At 41.9% G+C, this 22,169-nt stretch overlaps 2 protein-coding genes across 6 annotated transcripts in view; one reads left to right on the forward strand and one right to left on the reverse strand.

The window, feature by feature from the left end:
- LOC138831478 (cleavage and polyadenylation specificity factor subunit 2) overlaps window positions 1-13,670 on the reverse strand; it is a 33,397-nt gene extending 19,727 nt beyond the window's left edge. Inside the window, exons 1-7 of one of the 4 annotated variants that reach the window (XM_070028527.1) lie at window positions 12,959-13,228; window positions 10,316-10,371; window positions 9,720-9,779; window positions 5,512-5,693; window positions 4,002-4,161; window positions 3,819-3,924; window positions 1,167-1,296 (exon numbers count right to left, since the gene is read on the reverse strand). In XM_070028527.1, the coding sequence (XP_069884628.1) occupies window positions 1,167-1,296; window positions 3,819-3,924; window positions 4,002-4,161; window positions 5,512-5,660 (545 nt within the window). In that variant the 5' untranslated portion in view covers window positions 5,661-5,693; window positions 9,720-9,779; window positions 10,316-10,371; window positions 12,959-13,228. Of the gene's footprint in view, window positions 1-1,166; window positions 1,297-3,818; window positions 3,925-4,001; window positions 4,162-5,511; window positions 5,694-9,719; window positions 9,780-10,315; window positions 10,372-12,958; window positions 13,229-13,508 lie in introns of those variants that run through there. The other 3 variants (XM_070028530.1, XM_070028526.1, XM_070028528.1) reach the window with 3 other exon arrangements.
- A 231-nt stretch (window positions 13,671-13,901) lies between these two features.
- LOC138831480 (NADH dehydrogenase [ubiquinone] 1 beta subcomplex subunit 1) lies at window positions 13,902-20,910 on the forward strand. Of its 2 annotated transcripts, none has more exons than XM_070028538.1 (3): window positions 13,902-14,010; window positions 18,116-18,260; window positions 20,806-20,910. In XM_070028538.1, exons 2-3 carry the CDS (start codon window positions 18,121-18,123, stop codon window positions 20,840-20,842), a joined length of 177 nt encoding a protein of 58 aa, XP_069884639.1. In that variant the 5' UTR covers window positions 13,902-14,010; window positions 18,116-18,120; the 3' UTR covers window positions 20,843-20,910. The 2 variants fall into 2 exon arrangements, with proteins under 2 accessions (XP_069884639.1, XP_069884640.1); XM_070028539.1 differs by having other exon boundaries at window positions 13,910-14,010; window positions 18,119-18,260.
- Window positions 20,911-22,169: the final 1,259 nt, after the last annotated feature.

Consider the following 22,169-nt stretch of genomic DNA (forward strand, 5'->3'; position numbering starts at 1 on the left):
ATGCCTATAATCCTAGCTACTTCAGGAGGCTGAGATCTGAGGATCGTGGTTCAAAGCCAGCCCAGGCAGGAAAGTCTGTGAGACTCTTATCTCCAATAAACCACTAGAAAACCAGAAGTGGCACTATGGCTCAAGTGGTAGAGTGCCCGCCTTGAGCTGAAGAGCGCAAGGACAGCACCCAAGCCCAGAGTTCAAGCCCCATGACTGACAAAAAAAAAGTCTTAAATTATTCAAACCATTAGTATCAAATATTTTATTTTATTTTATATTTTTTATATTTTGGTCGGTGCGGGGCTTGAACTCTGGGCTTAGGCGCTGTCCCTGCGCTCTTTAGCTCAAGGCGAGTGCTCTACCGCTTGAGCCACAGTGCCACTTCCTCAAATATTTTAAATGTAAAGATCTTGAGGCTACTGAAATCTAATATAAAACAGCTATGACCTTAACGTACAGATGTAACAAAAATAATTAAAATGAACATCAAAAAATTTATAGTTATCCTGTGAATACTAAATATACAAATATACTATTGTGTCCCTTTTAAAGGGAATCTGACATTAAATATAATTAAGTTAGATGATAATTACTGATTTTAGAAATAAAACCCACAAACTTCTGTTAAGCAGTAAATCAAGAGCATTTAAATGAAATTTGATGTACAAAAATATTCACTTCTTTTGCAACTGGGAAATACCTAGTTTATGCAGTAGTTTATATAAGAAATTTTAAATCCATTTTATGTCCCATACCAAACATTTTTCTTTATAATACAAATAGTGAAGCCATTCACTGTTGGATGTTTTTAAATTACTGTTGACTCCTGGTTTTAAAAAAAGTCAAGCCTGGCGCCAGCTCATGCCTGTAATCCTAGCTGCTCAGGAGACTGAGATCTGAGGATCAAGATTCAAAACCAATCCAGGCAGAAAAGTCCATGAGACTCTTATCTCCAATAAACCACCAGAAAAACCGGAAGTGGTGCTGTGGCTCAAGTGGTAGAGCGCTTGCCTTGAGCTGAAGGGCTGAGGGACAGCGCCCAGGCTGAGTTCAAGCCTCACAATCGACAAAAAAAAAAAAAAAAGTCAAAAACCAAAAGAATTATTTTTCTTGAATTTTCCCTCCAAAGAGTAATAGCAGTTGTATTCCTTTAACTTTTGTCTTGATATACCTACATCTCCCTCTTGTGGTTGAAGTCAACTGCATAAACAATTTCTTCTTCTCCATCTTTGACTATTTTCCATATTGTTCCACCTATCATATGACCAGCTGGCAAAGGTGTGATGGACAAACCATGGCCTTTACCTATGCCAATAAGAGATTAACAATATTAGATTTCTCCAACAACCCTAAAGAAAAATTGCATTTTTCAACTTGTCCAATGATACAAAGTTCAAAAGTAAAAATGCATACAAAAAAAGCAAGTCTCTCTGTCAGGGGGTAGGTACTAGCCACAGGGGATTGGGCTAACAACGAGGATGAAAGAAGTTGAATACAGCAGAAATAGTTTGTTTGCAACTATGAAAATAGAACAATGAAATCTATAAAAATTGTTCTGAGAAAAGAAGGAGGGGCACAAGAGTGATAGAGGGGGGAAGACTGATTGGAATAACTATAAATATGTGAGAATGTAATAATAAAACATCCCCCAAAACTAATTTGTTTTTAAAAGGAAATTTTACTTTCCTGTCTCCAGCAACTCCATTTCCATTGAAGGAAAATACTCTCATATAATGTATTTTTACAGAGATATTTGTGCTTATAGAGAAATTCACATACTAGACCTTAAAGGTAGTAAACTAATGTTTAGTATTAATTATTTTATTTTGTGGTGTTGAGGACCAAACCCAGGGTTTCCTATATGCTAGGCAAGTGCTCTACCAATGAGCTTCATTCCAGCCCTAAGTTTCAATATTTATATTGTTAAACAAGTTATCAAATGTTTCCATTTTTGTTAACCACCAAACTGACAGAATACAACTCCATTTTCTTTTTTTGTAGGTCACAGGGCTCGAACTCAGGGCCTGGGTACTGTTCCTGAAATTTTTGCTCAAAGACAGTGCTCTACCACTTTGAGCCACAATGCCACTTGTGGTTTTCTGGTCGTTATTTGAAGAAAAAGTCTCATGAACCTTCCTGCCCAGGCTGGCTTTGAACTGTGATCCTCAGAACTCAGCTTCCTGAGTCACTGGTGCCTGGTGACTCCATTTTCATTCCATCGCAAAACTAGAGAGATACTATGGAAACCACCAACTTCTACTTCCTGGCTAGCCCCACAGAGACCATTATTGAGCTATTTTTAATACCACAGCACATGCGCGCACACGTGTGTGTGTGTGTGTGTGTGTGTGTGTGTGTGTGTGTGTGTGTGTGTGTGTGTGTGTGTGTGTGTGTGTGTGTGTGTGTGTGTGTGTGTGTGTGTGTGTGTGTGTGTGTGTGTGTGTGTGTGTGTGTGTGTGTGTGTGTGTGTGTGTGTGTGTGTGTGTGTGTGTGTGTGTGTGTGTGTGTGTGTGTGTGTGTGTGTGTGTGTGTGGCTCAGGGCACTCAGAGTACTGCCCCTGAGCTTTTGTGCACAAGGACCAGTGTGTGTGTGTGGGGGGGGCACTCAGGGTACTGCCCCTGAGCTTTTGTGCACAAGGACCAGTGTGTGTGTGTGTGTGTGTGTGTGTGTGTGTGTGCTGTTCTACTGCCCCTGAGCTTTTGTGCACAAGGACCAGTGTGTGTGTGTGTGTGTGTGTGTGTGTGTGTGTGTGTGTGTGTGTGTGTGTGTGGGTGGGTGCGCGCGCACGCGCGCGCGCGCTGTTCTTCTAGGGCTCAGGGCACTCAGGGTACTGCCTCTGAGCTTTTGTGCACAAGGACCATCCCTCTCGTACTTGAGCCATGGCTCCACTTCTGGCTTTTTAGTATCATGGACGTTCTTACTGGGGCTGGCTTTGAACTGTGATTCTTAGATCTCAGCTTCTTGAGTAGGTAGGATTACCAGCATGTGCCACCAATAATCAGTTTACCACAGTTTAGGGTTTTTTTTGCCTGGCACTGGGGCTTGAACTCAGGGCCTGGGCTCTGTCCTTAATCTTCTTTTTGTTCAAGGCTAATGCTCTTCCACTTGAGTCACAGTGCCACTTCTGGCTTTTTCTGAGTAGTTTACTGGAGATAAGAATCTGATGGACTCAATCCGGTGGACTTTCCGGCTGAGCTCTGCAAACTGTGGCTCTCAGATCTCAGCATCCTGAGTAGCTAGGATTATAGGCAGGAGCCACTAATCCCTGGTACCACAGCTCATTTGGAAGAAAATCTTTAATGGAATATATTTCTCTCTGTAGTGAATAAACAGACTTACTATATGACATCTTCATTAAATGATAAATATTTTAATGTCCACTTCTATAAATTAGTCAGTTTGGTTAGGTGCCAGAGACTTCATTTACTTCAGTTACTACATCAAGACATCTGAGCTACTCTGTCTCCTGAATCAAGGTATACACTCCAAGAAGGATTCAAATACATCACTTTTTATCATTCTGCACAGTAAAAACTAAAATAAGGCTTTTCCGCAATAAATATGAAACACATCTTGTCATTTAGTATGGATTATAAAATTCAAATAGAAATTCAGAGTTCCACATTGAGGCAAAAAATGCTGATTTTATTCTTGTGCTATCATGCTTGTAACTGGATTAGGAATGCTCCATATTTTTCAGAATGTTGAACTCTCTTAGTAGGAAAGTGCTTGCCTAGCACGCAAGAAACTCTGGCTTGGATCCCCTCACTGATATGAGGGTAGAAGCACTATTAGTCCAACAATCTGCTACTGAAACATTTGTTACCTTTCAAATTGACAATCTGAGAGAATTTTAGCTGCTGTATTTTATCAAAGGCTGCATCCACATCATCCAATGTAAAGAGTGTAAAATCTTCTGTATTATGTCGAGACTAAAAGTATATATAAAGAAAAGGTTAAAAATGATCACTGATGGAGAGCCTGAGTTTTTTTAAAGTTTTTAAATTACCTGATAAAGATCATACATGAACATCTGTCCCATTTTATAAACAGGAATGGTTGCATAGATAGCACAGTTCAGACCCAACTTCCCCACAGCATATGGGAGGGCACCAAGATGGAGAGGATCAGGGTGAGACAGGAGTACTGCATCGATCTGGTGAACATGCCTAGGAAAACAACCAAGATGACTACTCACTCGATTCTGGTTTGTAAAGTAAAGGCAGAACAGTCAAAATAATTCACCCATTCTGGATTGAACATTGATGGGACAGAAGAGCAAAACAATAAACTAAAGTAATGAGACTTCTAAATTGTAAGTATTACTATCCTGGCTCTGCACAGATAGCAATATTATGGGGCTGGGAAGATGGCCCAGTGGTAGAGTGCTTGCCTTGCATGCATGAGGCCCTAGGTTTGGTTCCTCAGCACCACATAAACAGAAAAAGCAATATTATGCATAGGCACATCTAAATCTGGTTTTCTTTTTTGCTTTTTTTTTTTTTTTTGTTGGTCATAGGGCTTGAACTCTGGGCCTGGGTACTGTCCCTCAGCTCTTCAGTTCAAGGCAAGTGTTCTATCATTTGAGCCACAGCGCCACTTCTGGTTTCTGGTGGTTTATTGGAAATAAGTGTCTCACGGACTTTCCTGCCTGGGCTGGCTTTGAACTATGATCCTCAGATCTCAGCCTCCTGAGTAGCTAGGATTACAGGCGGAGCCACACTGGCACCCAGCTAAATCTGTTTATCTAGAGATATTTTTTAAAAAAAGTAGACTCCACATATGTTGATCTTGAATGAATAGGTATTTTGTACAGTATTCATTTTGTTCAAGAACTAAACTTAGAATTTCAGAAATTGCTAAGGAGGAGACACTTAAATGGCCACATATTATGTACTGAGCCTTGGTTTTTTAGCATGGTAACTGACAGCATAAACACATAGTAAAATATCACTTAATGAGGAAAGCATATGTTCTTATTGATAACAGAAAAGTGTTTTGTTTTGTCTGTTTGGCTTCAAGTTCTAATCCTTTTTTAAAAATTAAGTCTTCTTTCCTTCAATAATTAATATAATAGCAAATATAATTGAAATTATTTTTTGGCAAATTAGGATCCTTTTGTGTATACAGTATAACTCTACAAACCACATCATAATACAGGAATAGTAGACACAGGAAGTAAGCTCACACAACACAACTGCAGGTTTCCATTGGAACAAAGGTCCCGTCTCATTTGTTTACAAATTCTTCTAACTTAGGGAGCAAAATTCCTATGATCTATTAACCAAATAACAATTATTGAAGATTTCTTAAATTTCAACAAAGTTTGTTCAATCAAAACTTTACAAGTTAAAATGTCAATATTTAGCTTTTTGGCATATGTAGAGCTCATTCACTATATACTAAATTAGTGCAAAGACAGTGATAGTATAAAACATCAAAGTAGTATTACAAAAGGGTGAAAAGAGAAGCTTATTTAATCTTTTTGAAAAGCTCATAGAATATGAAATGTAACTTACTTCCTTAGGGAATCTATGATATCCATAGAAAAGTGCTCATCCCAGCCACAATCCAGTAAAAACCTAAACTCATCAACCTGTAGAAGATAGCAAAGAGCCGACTCTTCTTGGACCCCTGAGAGGGTAGTTAATTTGATAATAGAGGTCATCTTTTTGGTCCAGTAACAGTAATCTAAAATATTCTTTCAAAAGAAAAATAAAAGCAATTATAAAAGCATAGCCTAAAATATATAACAGTGAAATATACATTATATCAAGTTTGCAAGTACACAGAAATTCCATAAAGATGGAAATAAATATTTTAAAGATACTTATCAAGTTCACAAGTACAAGCATACTCCTTACACTATTGTTTACAGAGTCCTTTAGTGCCTCCCCAATGTGACTTAAAAGAAGTGAACTTTGGAATCAGATTGACCCAGACCTGAATCTTCCCCTTAATGATTTGAAGCAAATAACTGACCTTCCCTCCTCTACATATCCCAGCCTATAAAACATTAGTACAAATAGAAATGTAAACAGGATACTGAGGAATTTCAACTACTACCTATCTGTGATAGCATTCACTACACAGCAGTACAATGACTAGTGTACAGGTCTCTTTCTCCTATTAGACCTATGGTTCTCAAATAACCCTTTTAAGACTCTAATTGAAAGTTATGAGCTGGGCACTAGTGGCTCATATCTGTAATCCTAGCTACTTAGGATGCTGAGGTCTGAGGACTGTGGTTTAAAGCCAGCCCAGGCAGAAAATCTGTGAAACTCTAATTTTCAAATAATCAACAAAATGGCAGAAATGGAGCTGTGGCACAAGCAGTAGAATACTGAGTTCAAGCAGTTCAAGCCCAGGACTGGTACACATACAAGTTATAGATTCTCATTTGTCTACCACAATCCTTAAGCACACACACACATACATACACACACACACATACATACACACACACACGCACACACACAGAGAAACATGCATGCACCTTTCATGAAGTTTAATGTTTAAGAACCCTTGCACTGGAAATGTAAGCAACCGAAAATAGAGGTAGTACTTTATGGTACTTTCTAAAACAGAACCTGACACATATATATATATATATCAGATGACAGTATGTGCAGGGATACCTATTACATTCATGTATTTCAAGAAGATTAACATGAAAACATCTGGGATTTAGAACCTAGAACTGTGTGACAATAAACAAATGTAGTGATAGTTCATTAACAAAGTTCAACTCCACAAAAATATTTCAAATTTTACCATCTTAAGACATAATTGGCCTTTCCTGGCTGACTGTACGAAAGTCACCAAATTATCTGATGATCTCTCACCATCTACCCAATGTCATCAACTAAGTAAGATAAAGGGACTACCTACTTTCCATAACAAGTTGATCAGAAGCTAATCCTACTATGTCTACTTGTTCATCTGATTTACAGAAAACAATCAGGTTCCTACGATATCCATAATCATAGATGTATATACATCCCCCAGCTGTACCCCAATCCCCTGCCATTTCTCACACATCTTTTCAGTCTGATCTCTGGATCTATGACTATACTAACCTGTAACTTCAGTCTCTTCTCTGAAAACTCTCATCTGATTGTCTTCACAGAAATCCAACTACTGCTTAATGATTTTGTCTCCTAGGCAGCTTTTTCAAGGGCTTAATTTTAAACCTCTTATACTCTCTAGAACTCAAAAGCAAGACATATGTTCCTTGTTCCTCACTGTAGCTTCCAAACTAAGCCTTTTCTTTCCTCTTAAATATTCAAGGCCCAATAAAACTCATGCCACTCAGCTAGCTCCCTATTAGCCTTCCCTGTTTCCCTCAGTCCTGGCATCTATTAGCCTGCTGATTCACTGTGGACTTTTGTTCCTGAACAGGTATTCTTTCAATAACTTCAATATCGATCTCTCAGTACTTTGACTTCCTTGATTCCAATAATCTTTGTTTCACTTTAGCCACCACCATCACAAGTAAGACTCTAGGCCTTAACACTAAAAATGCTTACACCACTTTCAAAATTTTATTTGCAGGGGCTGGGAATGTGGCTTAGTGGTAGAGTGCTTGCATAGCATTCATGAAGCCCTGGGTTCGATTCCTCAGTGCCACATAAACAGAAAAAGTTGGAAATGGTGCTGTGGCTTAAGTGGCAGAGTGCTAGCCTTGAGCAAAAGAAGTACAGGGACAGTGCCCAGGCCCTGAGTTCAAGCCTCAGGACTGGCAAAAAAAAAAAACAAAACTCAGGTCCTTTGATCTATGATCCCTTGTGATTATTTTGCAAGCACTCTCAAATATCTTGCTTCTTGAATCCTTTGTTTAGCCTGGCAAAACCCCAACCTTGGTTAACTGCAATCATTCACTTGTCTACACTAGCAGCTGTATGCTGCTGAGGGGGGAAATTTGCTGAAGAGTTCAAGGGCAAGATCTCAAACAGGCTATATTTCTGTCAATCTGACTTGTCTTTGCAGGTTGGTTGTCTGCTTTACACCTCTTCTCTGCTCAAGCAGTCTCCCTCTTCTCCGTACTCTCACAGCATATAAATGTAATCAGATAGTAAATAAAAGTAATCATACAGTAATGTCTCATTTCCAGATACCGCATATGTTAACATTACCAGCATGTACCCTGTTGCATCTCCCATCATATGGAATGATCAGCCCTGTCCAACCAAGGCCAGTTCCTGTGTACTGTTGAACCCATCTTACTTACCTTCTAAGGCTTGATTTCCTCAGACATCTTTCTTCTCTCCTACATATATTCTCTAGAATTTTCCAACTTATAAAAACTCTCTTAATCCCACAGCCCCTATACTCATTGTATCATTTCTGTTTCTCTTTCAAGGCTAAACATTTCAATTTTTTGTGGTTTTTTTGTTTGTTTATTTGTTTTTGCCAGTCCTGGGGCTTGAACTCAGGGCTTGGGCACTGTCCCTGGGCTTCTTTTCCTCAAGGCTAACTAACACTCTACCCTTGAGCCATAGTCTCATTTCCGGCTTTTTCTGTTTACCTGGTACTGAGGAATTGAACCCAGGGCTTCATGCATCCTAGGCAAGCACTCTACCACTAAGCCACATTCCCAGCCCCTTTTCAGAGTATTTGTCCACAAACATGTCTCCTATTCACACCACTGAGTAGCCAGAGCAGGGAGAGAGTTACCAATAACTTATAAAAACACTTCCAAGCCAGGTGCCGGTGACTCACACCTGTAATCCTAGCTACTTGGGAGGCTGAGATCCGAGGATCATGGTTCAAAGCCAGCCCAGGCAGGAAAGTCATGAGACTCTTATCTCCAATAAACCACTAGAAAACCAGAAGTGGCCCTGTGGCTCAAGCAGTAGAGCCCTTGTCTTGAGCTGAAGAGCTGAGGGACAGCACCCCAGCCCAGAGTTCAAGCCCCACGACCAACAAAAAAAAATACTTCCAGTGAGGTGGTCTCATACCAACCTGAATTTCTGAAATTCTTTTCTATCTCCACTTGTGAATTCTTCCAATCCAATTCATTCTACAATGTTCTTGGACCACTTTAAAGTCCTTTTCCCACTCTATAACATGATTCTATGTTCCTCCAAATACTTAAGTGTTCTGTATAACTGCTCTTTACTTGCTTTGTCCCCTTCTCTTCTGGCCTCTATCTAGAAAGTGAACTTCATGAAGGCAGAAACTGTATCCTTAAATTATAGTCAGTGCCTCTCCACAGTGCTTGCCATACAGTGGTAGTCAATTCCTTGAATGAATGAATGAGTGAATGAATGAGGACCTGGATAATTCTCCCTGCCAAAGTGTCTTGTTCCAGTTTGACTCAGAATCTAAGAAAATGTCTGCTCAAATCTATGTTAAGTCCCATTTTCTTAATTTAGATTAGCTTAAAGATACAACTGAGTCAATGTGGAAACTCTTATGCACAAAGATGCAGATTTTAACAAGTAAAAATTTATTCACATTATAAGTCCTCATAATAATAAAACTGGCTTCATGCTCACTTGGCTTGATCATATAGCTGGTACACTATCACCTGAGTCACACCTCTGGCCCAGTGTTTTGCTGGTTATTCTGGAGATGAAATATCTGGGATTTTTCTGCCCCGGATAGCTTTAAACCTCAGTCCTCTATATCTCATTCTCCTGAGTAGCTAGGATTACAGGCCTGGGCCACCAGTGCCCAACTAAAAGCTGTATCTTTATGAGGCATTCAGACATTTATTACTTACCAGTATCTGTTGTACAGATGAGGAAACACCATGAATTTAGAGGAAGTGGTCTTTGTAAATCTGAAAAACAAGTAAATAAGTCTCATAAATGGGATATTAATAACTTGCTTGTTTTATAACTATGTTTTAAATTGTATGTCTTTCCCTAAGACACCATGAGCAAGAGCAAGTATTATATGGTCCTGTTTTCTTTTGGTAGTCTTGCTATGTGGCCTAGGCTGGTTTCTGAACTCTAATTCCCTGCCTCAGTCTCCTAAGTCACAGGATCATAGGCATGCACCATGTATAGTCCATTAAAAAAAAAAAGCATAATAACTTTAGGAAGCCTAGGTTTGCATAAGAGATAGTATAATAAAAGACAAATATAAGTAATAATGAGCCGTGATTATAATTTAATTAGGAGTTTAACTATGCATTTAGAAAATAAGGTTTAACTGGGCATTGTACAGCCCATCTTAGCCCAGGAGAAACAAGAAGATCACAGGGTTCAAGCCTAGTCTACAAAAAGAAACCCTGTTTCCAAAAAAAAAAAAAAAAACCACACACACACACACACACACACACAAAACAAGGAAGATAATTAGTTAAAAGCTTACTGAGAATCATGGAAGAATAGGTCAAATCTAGATTATTCTTTAAAGACTTATGAGGCCTGGATAGAAACACAGAAGATATTCAAAACACAGGAATGGTATAAGCTAGAGCACAAAACACAGAATCTGAGAGTACCAGTAATAATCTAGCCCAATACATTGACATGGAAACAAAAATGGAAGCAGAAAAGCTTAATAAACATAAAAGGGCTGAATGATGAAAGGAAATCTTGGAACTAGTTTTACATGCTACAAAGAAACATTTTAAGATTCCTTAACTAGCATGATAGAAAAACTTCAATATTTTAGGAAAATTAGCTGCTAGGAATGAATACAAAAAGCAAGGAAAGAGGAGAGGAACTGCTAAATACTCCTCAGAAGTTTTTTTTTTGTTGTTTTGTTTTTTGTTCACCCATGTGGCTTGAACTCTGGGCCTGGGCGCTGTCCTGAGCTCTTCGGCTCAAGGCTAGCGCTTTACCACTGGAGCCACAGCGCCACTTCCAGTTTCCTGGTGGTTTATTGGAGATAAGTCTCATGGATTTTGCTGCCTGGGCTGGCTTTGAACCACAATCCTCAGATCCCAGACTACTGAGTAGCTAGGATTACAGGCGTGAGCCACCGGTGCCAGGCTTCCTCAGAAGTTTTCTGCTTCAAATTTGGAACTAAATTCTTCAGTCTCCAGTGTATTTTATAATTCTACCACATCAATTCATTAATCACTCTGTAACCAGAACTAGAAACTCCATAAGCTTTAGTCTTCCCTTTCCTTTCTCTTGGACAGTCTGTTACTGATTTCAGATTATTTTCCATAAGAATGACTTACATGAATACCACTGGCCTTCTTTCCTACTCTCTGTACTTTACCAGGTCTCATTATCTTAAATTGGGGAGGGGGGGTTCCTTCATTAACCTTAATCTAAATACAGCTGCCAGATTAACCTTGAGTAACACTGCTATACTTACTATACTAGAGGAGCAAGGGAGACAAAAAACAACTGAATGCCTTTCCTGGCAATGGAGGGTGCCAGGAAGTTGCTCCGAGGTCCAGCTCAAATTCCACCTCCTCCTTAGTTCCCCCATCACTAGTCTAGACTAGACTAGCTCTGTTGCAGATATAATTTTTTTTCACAGCCATAGTGTAAAGTAAAAATAAAAAAATAATTTTAGCTTTTAACACTGTAACCAAAACATTATAATTTCCACATGTAATCATTACAAGTGAGACCATTTTTTGGTCAGATTTTTTTGTGTTATCCTCAAAATCTAGTATATATTTATAGCTCATCTCAATTCAAATTGACCACATTTCAAGAACCTAGTACCGCATGTGACTAGTGGCTGCTGTAATAGCATAGGTCTAGACGCTAAAATCAATGCTTTGGGCTGTGCAGCACTGTGTTTTAATGCTCCTAAAATGCAGATTGGCACCATTCTGTTTTTAATGTACATGTCTGACTGAATTTTAATGTCATCACCAGCCATGAGGTCTCCCAGACTGAAAACCAGTCACCTTCTTACCAGTAAATGGCTGGCCACCAAATGAATCCTACCCAGCATTTACTTAAGTCTCTCTGAGATCCTTTATTGTCTTACTCCATGGGGATACTCAGCTTACCTGAATGACAAAAATTTCCTCTTATCTAGTTTTTCATCATACACCCATCAGTGAGACCATCCTAACAAATATCCCCACACCCACTCTGGGTAATCAATCAGCTGCTGACTTCTTGTGGAAATCCAAACTTCTAAACTTTTCAGTTGGAAATCAAGATCATACATAACTGATCACAAACAACCTACCTGTTTCTTCTTTACCAACAACCCTTTCACTGTAAGCTCACTGCAAAATTAATGTGTGTTCAAAGTAGTGAACCCTCACTATATGATAAATTCTTCCAGGGCAGGATTGATTTTGAGTAACACTACTTCACCTCAAATACATGCCACAGTTAATTGCTCTCTCAATTAATGAACAAACACTTTGGGGACAATTAAAAATAAAGTTATGCAAAATCTAAGGGCAAGCAGAGTCTGGGCAAACTCTGATGGCCCTTGTCTGTAATCCTAAACTGGGATCTGAGGGTCATGGTTCAAAAGCAGCTGGGGCAGAAAAACCCTGAGACTCTTTTCTCCAAATGACCAGCAAAACGCCAGAAGTGGAGCTGTGGCTTAAGTGGCAGGACGCCAGCCTTAAGTGAAAAAAGCCCATAAGCATTTGAGGCCTAAGCCGGGCGCCGATGGCTCATGCCTGTAATTCTAGCTACTCAGGAGGCGGACATCAGAAGATCACGGTTCAAAGCCAGCCAGGGCAGTAAAGTCCATGAGACTCTTATCTCCAATAAACGACTAGAAAACCGGAAGTAGTGTTGTGGCTCAAGTGGAAGAGGGCTGGCCCTGAGCTGAAGAGCGCAGTGACAGCGCCCAAGCCCAGAGTTCAAGCCCCTCCCCCCCCCAAAAAAGAATTTGAGGCCCAGCGTTCAAGCCCCAGTACTAGTTCTTTTTCCCTCAACATACACACAGTCAGAGCTCAATGAATTAGAAAAGTTTCTCTCCTTGCATTCAGGAACGACAGTCCTTGGTAAAGGGGGTTTAGAAGGTAGCGGAACTGAAGTTAGGAGAGGGGCATAAACGATCACTCAGGTTCACCTGGTGTCAGGCGGCCAGATTGACCTCCTGTTTTCTGAAGAGCACGGAAAACAAGAGCAAGAAGGAATGGGTGAGACGCTGGCAGATCTCAGTGTTAATGAGGGTCCAGGGAGCTGGGCACAGAGGACAAGCCTCTGCAGGCGTGGCACGACATCTAAGAGGTCTAAAGTATTTTGTGCCCAGTGCTCAGTAGCCCTTGGAACCCAAGAAGACGGTGGGGTGGCTGGAGGTCAGGACCGCCGCCAGACACGAGCGAAGCTGGCCTGGGACGGTCTCCTCCCGCGCCAAGAGGCGCAGAGCCAGCAGCAAAGGAGGGAAGGAGAGCGAGCGGGCCAGGGCGCCCTAGGCACCGCCACAAACCCAGGGGGCTCCGACCCTCGGAGAAGTCCCTGCTCTTCCGGTCGCAGGGCACTTCTGCCCGGAGGGACCCGACCAGCAGGGCCCGAGGCCGCGGGGCGCGCGTCCGCCCGGCTCTCCCCCAGGACCGAGGCCGCACCGCCACCACCACCCCCAATCTGGAGGCGCGCTCTTCTCTCCCGCCCTCACTTGCCTCGCCCGGCCTCCCCCAGAGCCGTTCACTTTCCCTTCCCAACCCCTAGTCGGATCCAAGTTCAAGAGGAAGAAAAGCTGGTGCTCGCTCAGCAGCAGCAGCAGTGAAGAACGGCCGGCCGACGACGCTCACTGGACGCCGCCATTTTGCGCCTAGAGGGGAGCCGCTGAGCCGGTGACGACTCGGATCCTACCATCTTCACGGGGAGGGGGGAACAAGGGGGCGAAGCCAAGTGAAGTCGAAGGCTTGGAAGGCTCGCCATCCGGGACTCGAGTTTTCTTAAGAAAGTATTGAAGTTTCTAACGCCATGTGATGAGAAGAGGCAACTCTTCGGAGAAATATAAGTGGTACCTTTTGGCGCCCCTTCCCTGTACCCCCCTGGGCGACACGACAAGTGGCACCTCCCGAGGTCGCAACTTCCGCCTGCGCAGATCGAGGCGTCCGAAGCGGCTGTCCTTGGTCGTCTGGTCGTGATCTGCACTCGGGCCTGGCCCGGCCGCAGGTAGGTCTTAGGACTCTGAATGGCGGTGGGGCCGCTGGTCGAGATTGTGCAAGCGGGGAGGGTTCAGGGAGAGCCCTCGGCGGTGGCTTGTACCAGACGGACAGGTGGCCGTGTCTCCCCAGAGAAAGGGGGAGGGGGGGACGTGGGCGTGGAGGAAGGGAAGTAAATAGGGTTGTCCAGGGCCCCAGTCCAGGGTTGACTGGGTTCGCGGGTCCCTCCTGGCAGCTTGGAGGAGAGCTCTGAACCTGGCTTGACTGAAGGCACCTTTCAAGGTGATCCGATGGCCGCCCCCTGGTCATACTTGACAGGACAGGAGATAATAGCAGGGATCTTAACCCTAGCCAGAAGCAGAGCAGGGCTGCTTCTGCACAAATGTGAGATCTTCGTCCCAGGCTCGGCCATCTGTCTGCTGGTGATCCTCAATCTCTTCTGAACATCAAATCTTCTGGAGCTGACCCTGCCACACAAAAATAAGCATTCAGCTTTGTTGTTTTGAAAACATAACCTGTGCTTTCCAGAACCCTACATGTGCTTACGACCTCAAAGAGTTAGATTTCTTCATGCATCCAGTCCTATTTTTCCAAACTTTGAGAAATACATAAAAGTACTGCCGGCGCAATGAAGCAATGGAATATATATCTTTTTAAGTAGCTATGTACATTTCCAACACGAATTCTTAACGATTTATCAAAATGAGATTAATACTAGATTGATTTCTTTTTAGAAGCTAAGGGCAAGAAAATTGAGGAAAATATTAGGGGAAATAAGATTTTTTTTATTGTAAAGATACTATACAGAGGGTTACAGTTACATGAGTGAGGTAATGAGTACACTTCCTCTTGAACATTGTTACGGAAATAAGATTTTTTAAAAACTCTAGGGCTGGGAAGTTGGCTCAGTGGTAGAGTGCTTGCCTCACATGCATGAGGCCCTGGGTTTGATTCCTCATCACCATATAAGCAGAAAAAAGCCAGAAGTTGGCACTGTGCTCAAGTGGTAGAGCCCTAGGCTTGAGCTGAAGAGCTGAGGAAGGGACAGCACCCAGCCTCCATGACCAACCCCCCCCAAAAAAAAAAAAAACTGAAAGATGAGAGTGAGGTTAATATGTTTACCTTCATACTTATTAAACAGTGAAGTACAAGAGCTTGAGCCAAGTAGCCAGACTACTTGAGGAATACAATATACTAACCTCAACTTTGCCACTTACTACATCTGTTATCCTATGTGAGTCACTTTACCCTTGGGTTTGGGGGGAAAAAATGAGCTCCCTGCATTGGGGACATTATGTTATTAAATATATGTATAGTGGTATTGTGAGGATTTCATGAGTTGCTTATGCAACAACCATACCTGAGAGTGGATATGGTTTAGCCCTTCAAGATGGCCAATCCCTATAATACCTGCTGCTTAGGGGAATGAGACAGAATGGCAAATTCAAAGACAGCCTGGACAAATAGCAAGAGCCTGTTTCAAAAGATTCAGCACTAAGTATGTCTATGCAAGAAATAAATAATTCTTTTAATATTAGAAGATAAGTGCTACACACAATGATAAATCCCTGTAATCCTAGCACTCACAAGCCAAAACAAGGGATCCAGAATTCAAGACTAACCTGTCTACATAGGGAAACTTTTCCTTAAAACAGATGAAGAGATGTGCATGGATAGCTCACACTTGTAATCCTAGCTACTCAGTAGGCTATGAGATCTGAAGATTGCAGTTCAAGGCCAGCCCAGGCAAGAAAGTCTGTGAGACTTACCTTCAATTAAGCACCAAAAGCCAAAAGTAGAGCTGTGGCTCAAGTGGTAAAGTACTAGCCTTGAGCAACAAAGGTCAGAGACAGCACCCAGGCCCTGAGTTCAAGTCCCAGGACTAGCACCAAAAAAAAAAAAAAAGTAATGGGGAGGGGAAGGAAGGGAGCAAGGAAGGAGCCATGACAAGGGGGTTGGGTATGCAGTTGAGTGCTAAGAGTCCTCAGTACCCTCTCCCCCCACCCCACTCACATGAAAAAGAAAGGGTACACAGTTCCTTAAACCTTAAGGATAAACTCAATTTACTTTTTCAGAAATATAGCTGCTCCTCGTTCTGAAGCAAAACTTTCTTACGGGTCCTTATATAAAGAAGATCACTGGGGCTGGGAAGGTGGCTCAGTGGTAGAGTGCTTGCCTCACATGCATGAGGCCCGGGGTTCAATTCCTCAGCACCACATAAGCAGAATAAAGCCAGAAGTGGTGCTGTGGCTCAAGTGGTAGAGCGCTAGCCTTGAGCTGAAGGGCTGAGGGACAGCGCCCAGGCCCAGAGTTCAAGCCCCACGACTGACAAAAAAGAAAGAAAGAAGATCACTGATAATAATATATACATCAATCTTATGGGACCCCACCAGGCGGTAACTCTATAAAGTAGATGGTTCTTTTCTCACGGGAAATCATACAGAACAATTGATGTTCAGGGCAGAAGCCACTGACTATAGACTATCCAACTGTAATATGACATAGCACTAGGATTTGTCATTTACCACTTAGGGATGTTCCTTCAGAGTGGTTGAGTACGACCAAAGGAACAGAATTGTCTTACCAGTCCTACTGTCCTTGCTTATGTAATGTGTGTAGCAAAGGCTTGTCTCATCTTTTCTGCTCAGACTAGGCCAGATCAAACTAATCAATAGCCTCTGGCCCTCTTACAAGGATGCTGACCAGAATGGCATAATCCACAGGTGGCCATGGGCTTGTTTAAAACTACTTGAGCTGCAAATCAGCAAGTACTTTTTGGCTAAGTATAAAATGATGTCTTAACAGTTGTAGTATAACATCACTTCAGAAATCTGCCAACTCTAATAAGAACAAATAGCAGAATGGAAGATTGTAATTTAGCTGAATCTGAACTCAGGTCACACGAACACAGAAACAAATTGTCTACCAAATCAGAGTTTAATGCTTTAAAGTTACCTCAATTAAGTGTTTCGACTGGCTTACGTTTAGACAGCAAGAAACCAGTTTACTTGCTGGATACTTGGACAGTAGAGTAAAAAGTACTTTAAAGATCTAAATATTGGGGCTGGGAATGTGGCTTAGTGATAGAGTACTTGCTTGGCATGCATGAAACCCTGGGTTTGACTCCTCGGTACCACATAAACAGAAAAAGCTTTAAGTGGCACTGTGTGGCTAGTGCTAGCCTTGAGCACCAAGAGGCTTAGGGATAACTTCCAGTCCCTGAGTTCAAGCCCCACAACTGATCAAAGAAAATTTAATAAAGAGAGGATAGTACAGTGCTCTTTGGTTTTGGTTTGGCAAGGCTAGCACTGTACCACTTTAGTCACCGCTCTGCTTTCAGTGTAATTTTTATGTAAATCATTGACACCTATCTAATCATCAAGTAGATTTTAAGACTTATGCTGCATCCTGTTGCCAAGCAAATTTAAAGAAGCTTAGGGCTGGGAAGGTGGCTCAGTGGTAGAGCGCTTGCCTTGCATGCATGAGACCCTGGGTTCGATTCCTCAGCACCACATAAGCAGAGAAAAAAAAAAGCCGAAAGTGGCGCTGAGGCTCAAGTGGTAGAGTGCTAGCCTTGAGCTGAAGAGCTGAGGGACAGCGCCCAGGCCCAGAGTTCAGGCCCCACGACCAGACCAAAACAAAATAAATAAAGAAAGAAGCTTATTCTGCTTTTTTCTCTTATATCTTCTGCCATCTTTCTGTTTTATGTGCAATTCAGAAGATACCTCGTTATTTTTTACTGCTAGTGCAGTAATTGTACATGGTAAGGACATTCTCACGGTTACAGTGTGCATTGATCATACCCATTTATCCTCTTGCACCCTCAGGGTTTTTTGTTTGTTTTGTTTGTTTTTTGTTGGTCCTGAGGCTTAAACTCTGGGCCTGGGCGCTGTCCCCCAGCTCTTCAGCTGGAGGCTAGCAGTCTACCACTTGAGCCACAGTGCCACTTCCTATCCTCTTGTACCTTGAAGACCCCCTTAACCCTTTCTCTTCCCAGTTTCTGTGTCCCTATTGTGAAATAGTCACTATTGTACTGTCAGGCTGAGTATTCCTTTTTAATTTTGAAGGCAATTATATATTTTAGTTTATAATCTTTCTTTTTTTTTTCCTTCCAGCAGTCATGGTGAATTTCCTTCAGTTTGTCCGCGACCATTGGGTTCATATACTTGTCCCTTCAGGATTTTTATTTGGATGTTATCTAGACAAAAAGAGTGACGAAAAGCTAACTGCCTTCCGGAACAAGAGTATGTTATTTAGAAGGTTAGTTCAGGCATTTTTTAAGCAACTGGCCAGCTTTGATTAGTATTCTTAATGTCATATGTGCAAAAATAATGGGGGGGGGGCTGGGAAGGTGGCTCAGTGGTAGAGCGCTTGCCTTGCATGCATGAGGCCCTGGGTTCAATTCCTCAGCACCACATAAGCAAAAAGAAAAAAGCCGGAATCAAGTGGTAGAGTGCTAGCCTTGAGCTGAAGAGCTGAGGGACAGTGTGCAGGCCCAGAGTTCAGGCCCCATGACCGGACCTCCCCCCCCCAAAAAAAAATAATGTGGGTATTTTTCTAGCCTTAGGACTTAACTCCAGGGAAATGGCAATAATAACAAATAGTAATTTCTTCTACTCAGAAGAAATGGCAGTAATAGTGAATGGTAACTTCTCATTTGGAAGAATGGCAGTGTTCTTAGCATCCAGAGTAATTGAGTGATAGCAACTGGCCAGGGACCTGGTCCTATTGTACATGGGAACATGTTGAACAAGACCAAACGTTGGCCCAGAGGTGTACATCTGTCTAAATTGGAAGAAACTCAAGGGGCAACAGGACTAAGCAGCATGGATAATTACAATATGTAGGTGTTGAGTCAAGTGAAATGAGCTGGCCAAAGGTCTAGAAAACCTAAGAACTCAGAAGACACAGCTGTCATACATATTAGAAATTATTGTTCTTTAATATGGAAAAAATGAAATAGGTGAGAAGTTTAAAATTATGAGCCTCAATCCTCAGTCTTAGCCTCCTGAGTAGCTAGGATTACAGGTGTGAGCCACCAGAGCCCAGTTGGATTTTTTAAGTTTTAAAGATTTAATTTAGAATGAAAGATTAAAGTGGAAGGGGGGAGAAACATTTCCTGCTCCCCAGGAAATGGGAGTTAAAGACTCAAAATGGCTGCTGTTACTTGTTTCCTTTCTTTCCGTGCTGAGGGAACACAGGTGCTCATGAGGTCTAGCAACCCCCAACCAACCCTTAGGCCATGGCTCCGTGTTGACAGATGGGTTTACTTATTATTCTCTGTGCCCACCCAAAACACAGACCAGAGGTGAGCTTGAGCTTGGGCTTCCTTTTCCCAGATCAGCTTCTGATCTATCTGCCCAGAGAGTTACCAAGTACTTTCCATTGCAAAAGAGAGGTCATTATTAGATAAACCCCTTTAGGTCTCCCTTAAGTTAGCATTTAAATAGAGGGAAGCTTAAGGGTTTTGTTAGTTCCTTATTGATTCCAACTGGTGTTTTTAATATTGATCGAAAATAATAGCTGTGGCTCACACCTGTGAGATTTTTTTTTTTTTTTGGCCAGTCCTAGGGCTGGAACTCAAGAGTCTGGGTGCTGTCCCTGAGCTTTACTTGCTCAAGACTAGCACTCTATCACTTGAACTACAGCACCACTTCTGGCTTTTTCTGTGTATGTGGTACTGAGGAATTGAACCCAGGGCTTCATGCATGCTAAGTAAGCACTCTACCACTGAGCCACCTTCCCAGCCTCACACCTGTGAGATCTTAACTACTCTGGAAGCTGAGATCTGAGGGTCACAGTTTAAAACTAACCAAGATAGAAGAAAAGTAGTTGAGACTCTTACCTCTAGTTAACCTCCCTCAAAAGGCAGAAGCACAGCTGTGCCTCTAGTGGGAGAGTGCTGGACTTGAGCAAAAAAGATAAGGAACAGCAGCACCCAGGCCCTAAGTTCATGAGCTCCCTAGTATTGACACAAGAAAGAGAAAGGAAAGAAAGCAGGGAGAAAGGAAGGATTACCTACCTCCCAAAATTACTTTGGTACCTTTTATAAATCAAAGGTGTATCAGAAGCAATGGCCAACTTCTGTAGCTGCTTTCTGCTAAAGTGGATTGTTGGCCCTTCTTGGAAAAATGGAAGCAAAAAGTTGTTTTCCCATCTAATTTAGGAGGTGACATGGGAAATTTAGTTGACAGGCCATCACAATTAGGCAGAGAAGATGATCAGAATCAGAAGATAGCAAGTTACCCTTCTGAGATCTAGATCCTGTCTCAGCCTCACCATTTCTGTTACTGTAGAATGGATGAAGGTGTCCAGCTTTCCACACATAATCATAGGTTGTTGAAATCTAAACATGAATATTTCAGGGTGTCTCGCAAAAAAGGGTCTCAAAAGATGCAAGTCTTAGCAAGTATTTATTTTTGTATAACAAGGTTAAAGGAGGGAGGGAAGGAGGAAAACACTTCCTGCTCTCCATGCAGAAAATGGGAGTTAAAAACTCCTGGAAAAAATTTAGATTAGCCAGGTGCCCGTAGCTCATGCCTGGAATCCTTGCTACTCAGGAAGCTGAGATTTCAGGATCATAGTTTGAAATCAGCCTGAGCAGGAAGTCCATGAGACTCTTATCTCCAATTAACCAACAGAAAAAAGGAAGTGATGCTGAGACTCTAAGTGATATCTAGCCTTGAGCAAAAGAGCTCAGGCTCCTAGTTCAAGCCCCAGCCCCTGACCACCGACAACAACAACAACAAATTTAGATTAATAGGTCATAAAATAGTCTTTGTTCCTTTCTTTTCTTGTCACACAGGGAATTGAGGCCTGACGAAGAAGTCACTTGGAAGTAAAGACTGGCTAATCACATAATGTTCACATTTCTAAAATTTTGGGAGAAATAAAACCATTTATTACTTAATTAGAATTTGAAGTGTGGTTCTTTGTATACTTTTTATCAACGTAATCTTTTACATACTTTTATATTTTATTTTATTTTATTTTTTGGGGTCTGGTCGTGGGGCCTGAACTCTGGGCCTGCGCACTGTCCCTCAGCTCTTTAGCTCAAGGCTAGCGCTCTACCACTTGAGCCACAGCGCCACTTCCTGCTTTCTTTTTGCTTATGTGGTGCTGAGGAATCGAACCCAGGGCCTCATGCATGCAAGGCAAGCGCTCTACCACTGAGCCACCTTCCCAGCCCCACTTTTATATTTTATTGAGGCAAGTGCCAAGTAAACTTAATTATTGAGTATTTATTTGATTGAATATATAGGAGTTAAATTTATAATATTTAATTTTCTCTTTTTCATTTTGGATCCCATACTAATAAATCATTTATCTATTTTATTCAGATATTGTTCAGGGGAAAAAAAGTTACAATATTTACTGTGGTTTAGATGTGGCTTTAGTGTGTCCCCCAGTGCAGAGATAATAAGGAAGCCCTCTGTATACAAGAAAAATTTAGCTCACACCTGCAATCCCAACTACTCAGGAGGCTGAGGTCTTGGAGGATGAAGGTTCAAAGCCAGCTCAGGCAGAAAAGTCTATGAGGTTACAATCTCCAAAATAGCCAGTAAGTGTGTGTGTGTGTATGGGTCACACTTTATGAGATTGTGTAGCCTCCCATACACATGTCCTCAATAGACTGAACCACATAAGGGGAGAGACATGCCTTGTTCATTTTTTTTCCCAGTTCAATGTAGGTCCAATGCCAGTGGCTAGTGCTTATAATCCCAACTACTCAGGACACTGAGATGAGGATCACAGTCCCAATTAACCAACAAAAAGGCAAAGTGGAGGTGTAGGTCAAAGGATAGAGCACTAGCCTTGAATGACAAAGCCAAACCAAAGCTCCAGGCCCTGAGTTCAAGCCCTACTAGTACCAGTATAAACATACTGGTTTCAAGGTGCAAGATGTACAAGTTTCCTACCCTTGAGCTTAATCAAATCCTCTTCTAAGACAGACATTTTAGTTCCACCTGATGCTTCATCTTCAGGGCTAGAACATCCTGGCAACAGTGTTGGATTTTTATCTTCACAATGCAACTTTTCTTTCTGCCGGTACTGGGGTTTCAACTCAACAGGCTCACAATTACTTTTCTGGCACTTTATCATTTAAGCCATTCCTCCAGCACAGTTTTGTGCTAGTTAATTGGAGATGGGAGTTTTTTTGACTTTTCT

The sequence above is a fragment of the Dipodomys merriami genome, unplaced genomic scaffold (assembly GCF_024711535.1).
Source record: "Dipodomys merriami isolate MVZ:Mamm:240054 unplaced genomic scaffold, mDipMer1.0.p SCAF_198, whole genome shotgun sequence".
Lineage (NCBI taxonomy): Eukaryota > Metazoa > Chordata > Mammalia > Rodentia > Heteromyidae > Dipodomys > Dipodomys merriami.

Bases quoted from the DNA above. Each gene is read 5' to 3' on its own strand.
- LOC138831480 (XM_070028538.1), top strand. From the start codon at position 18,121: ATGGTGAATTTCCTTCAGTTTGTCCGCGACCATTGGGTTCATATACTT. The intron at 18,261-20,805 runs GTTAGTTCAGGC...CTTGTCACACAG, and splicing joins AAGAGTATGTTATTTAGAAG to GGAATTGAGGCCTGACGAAG.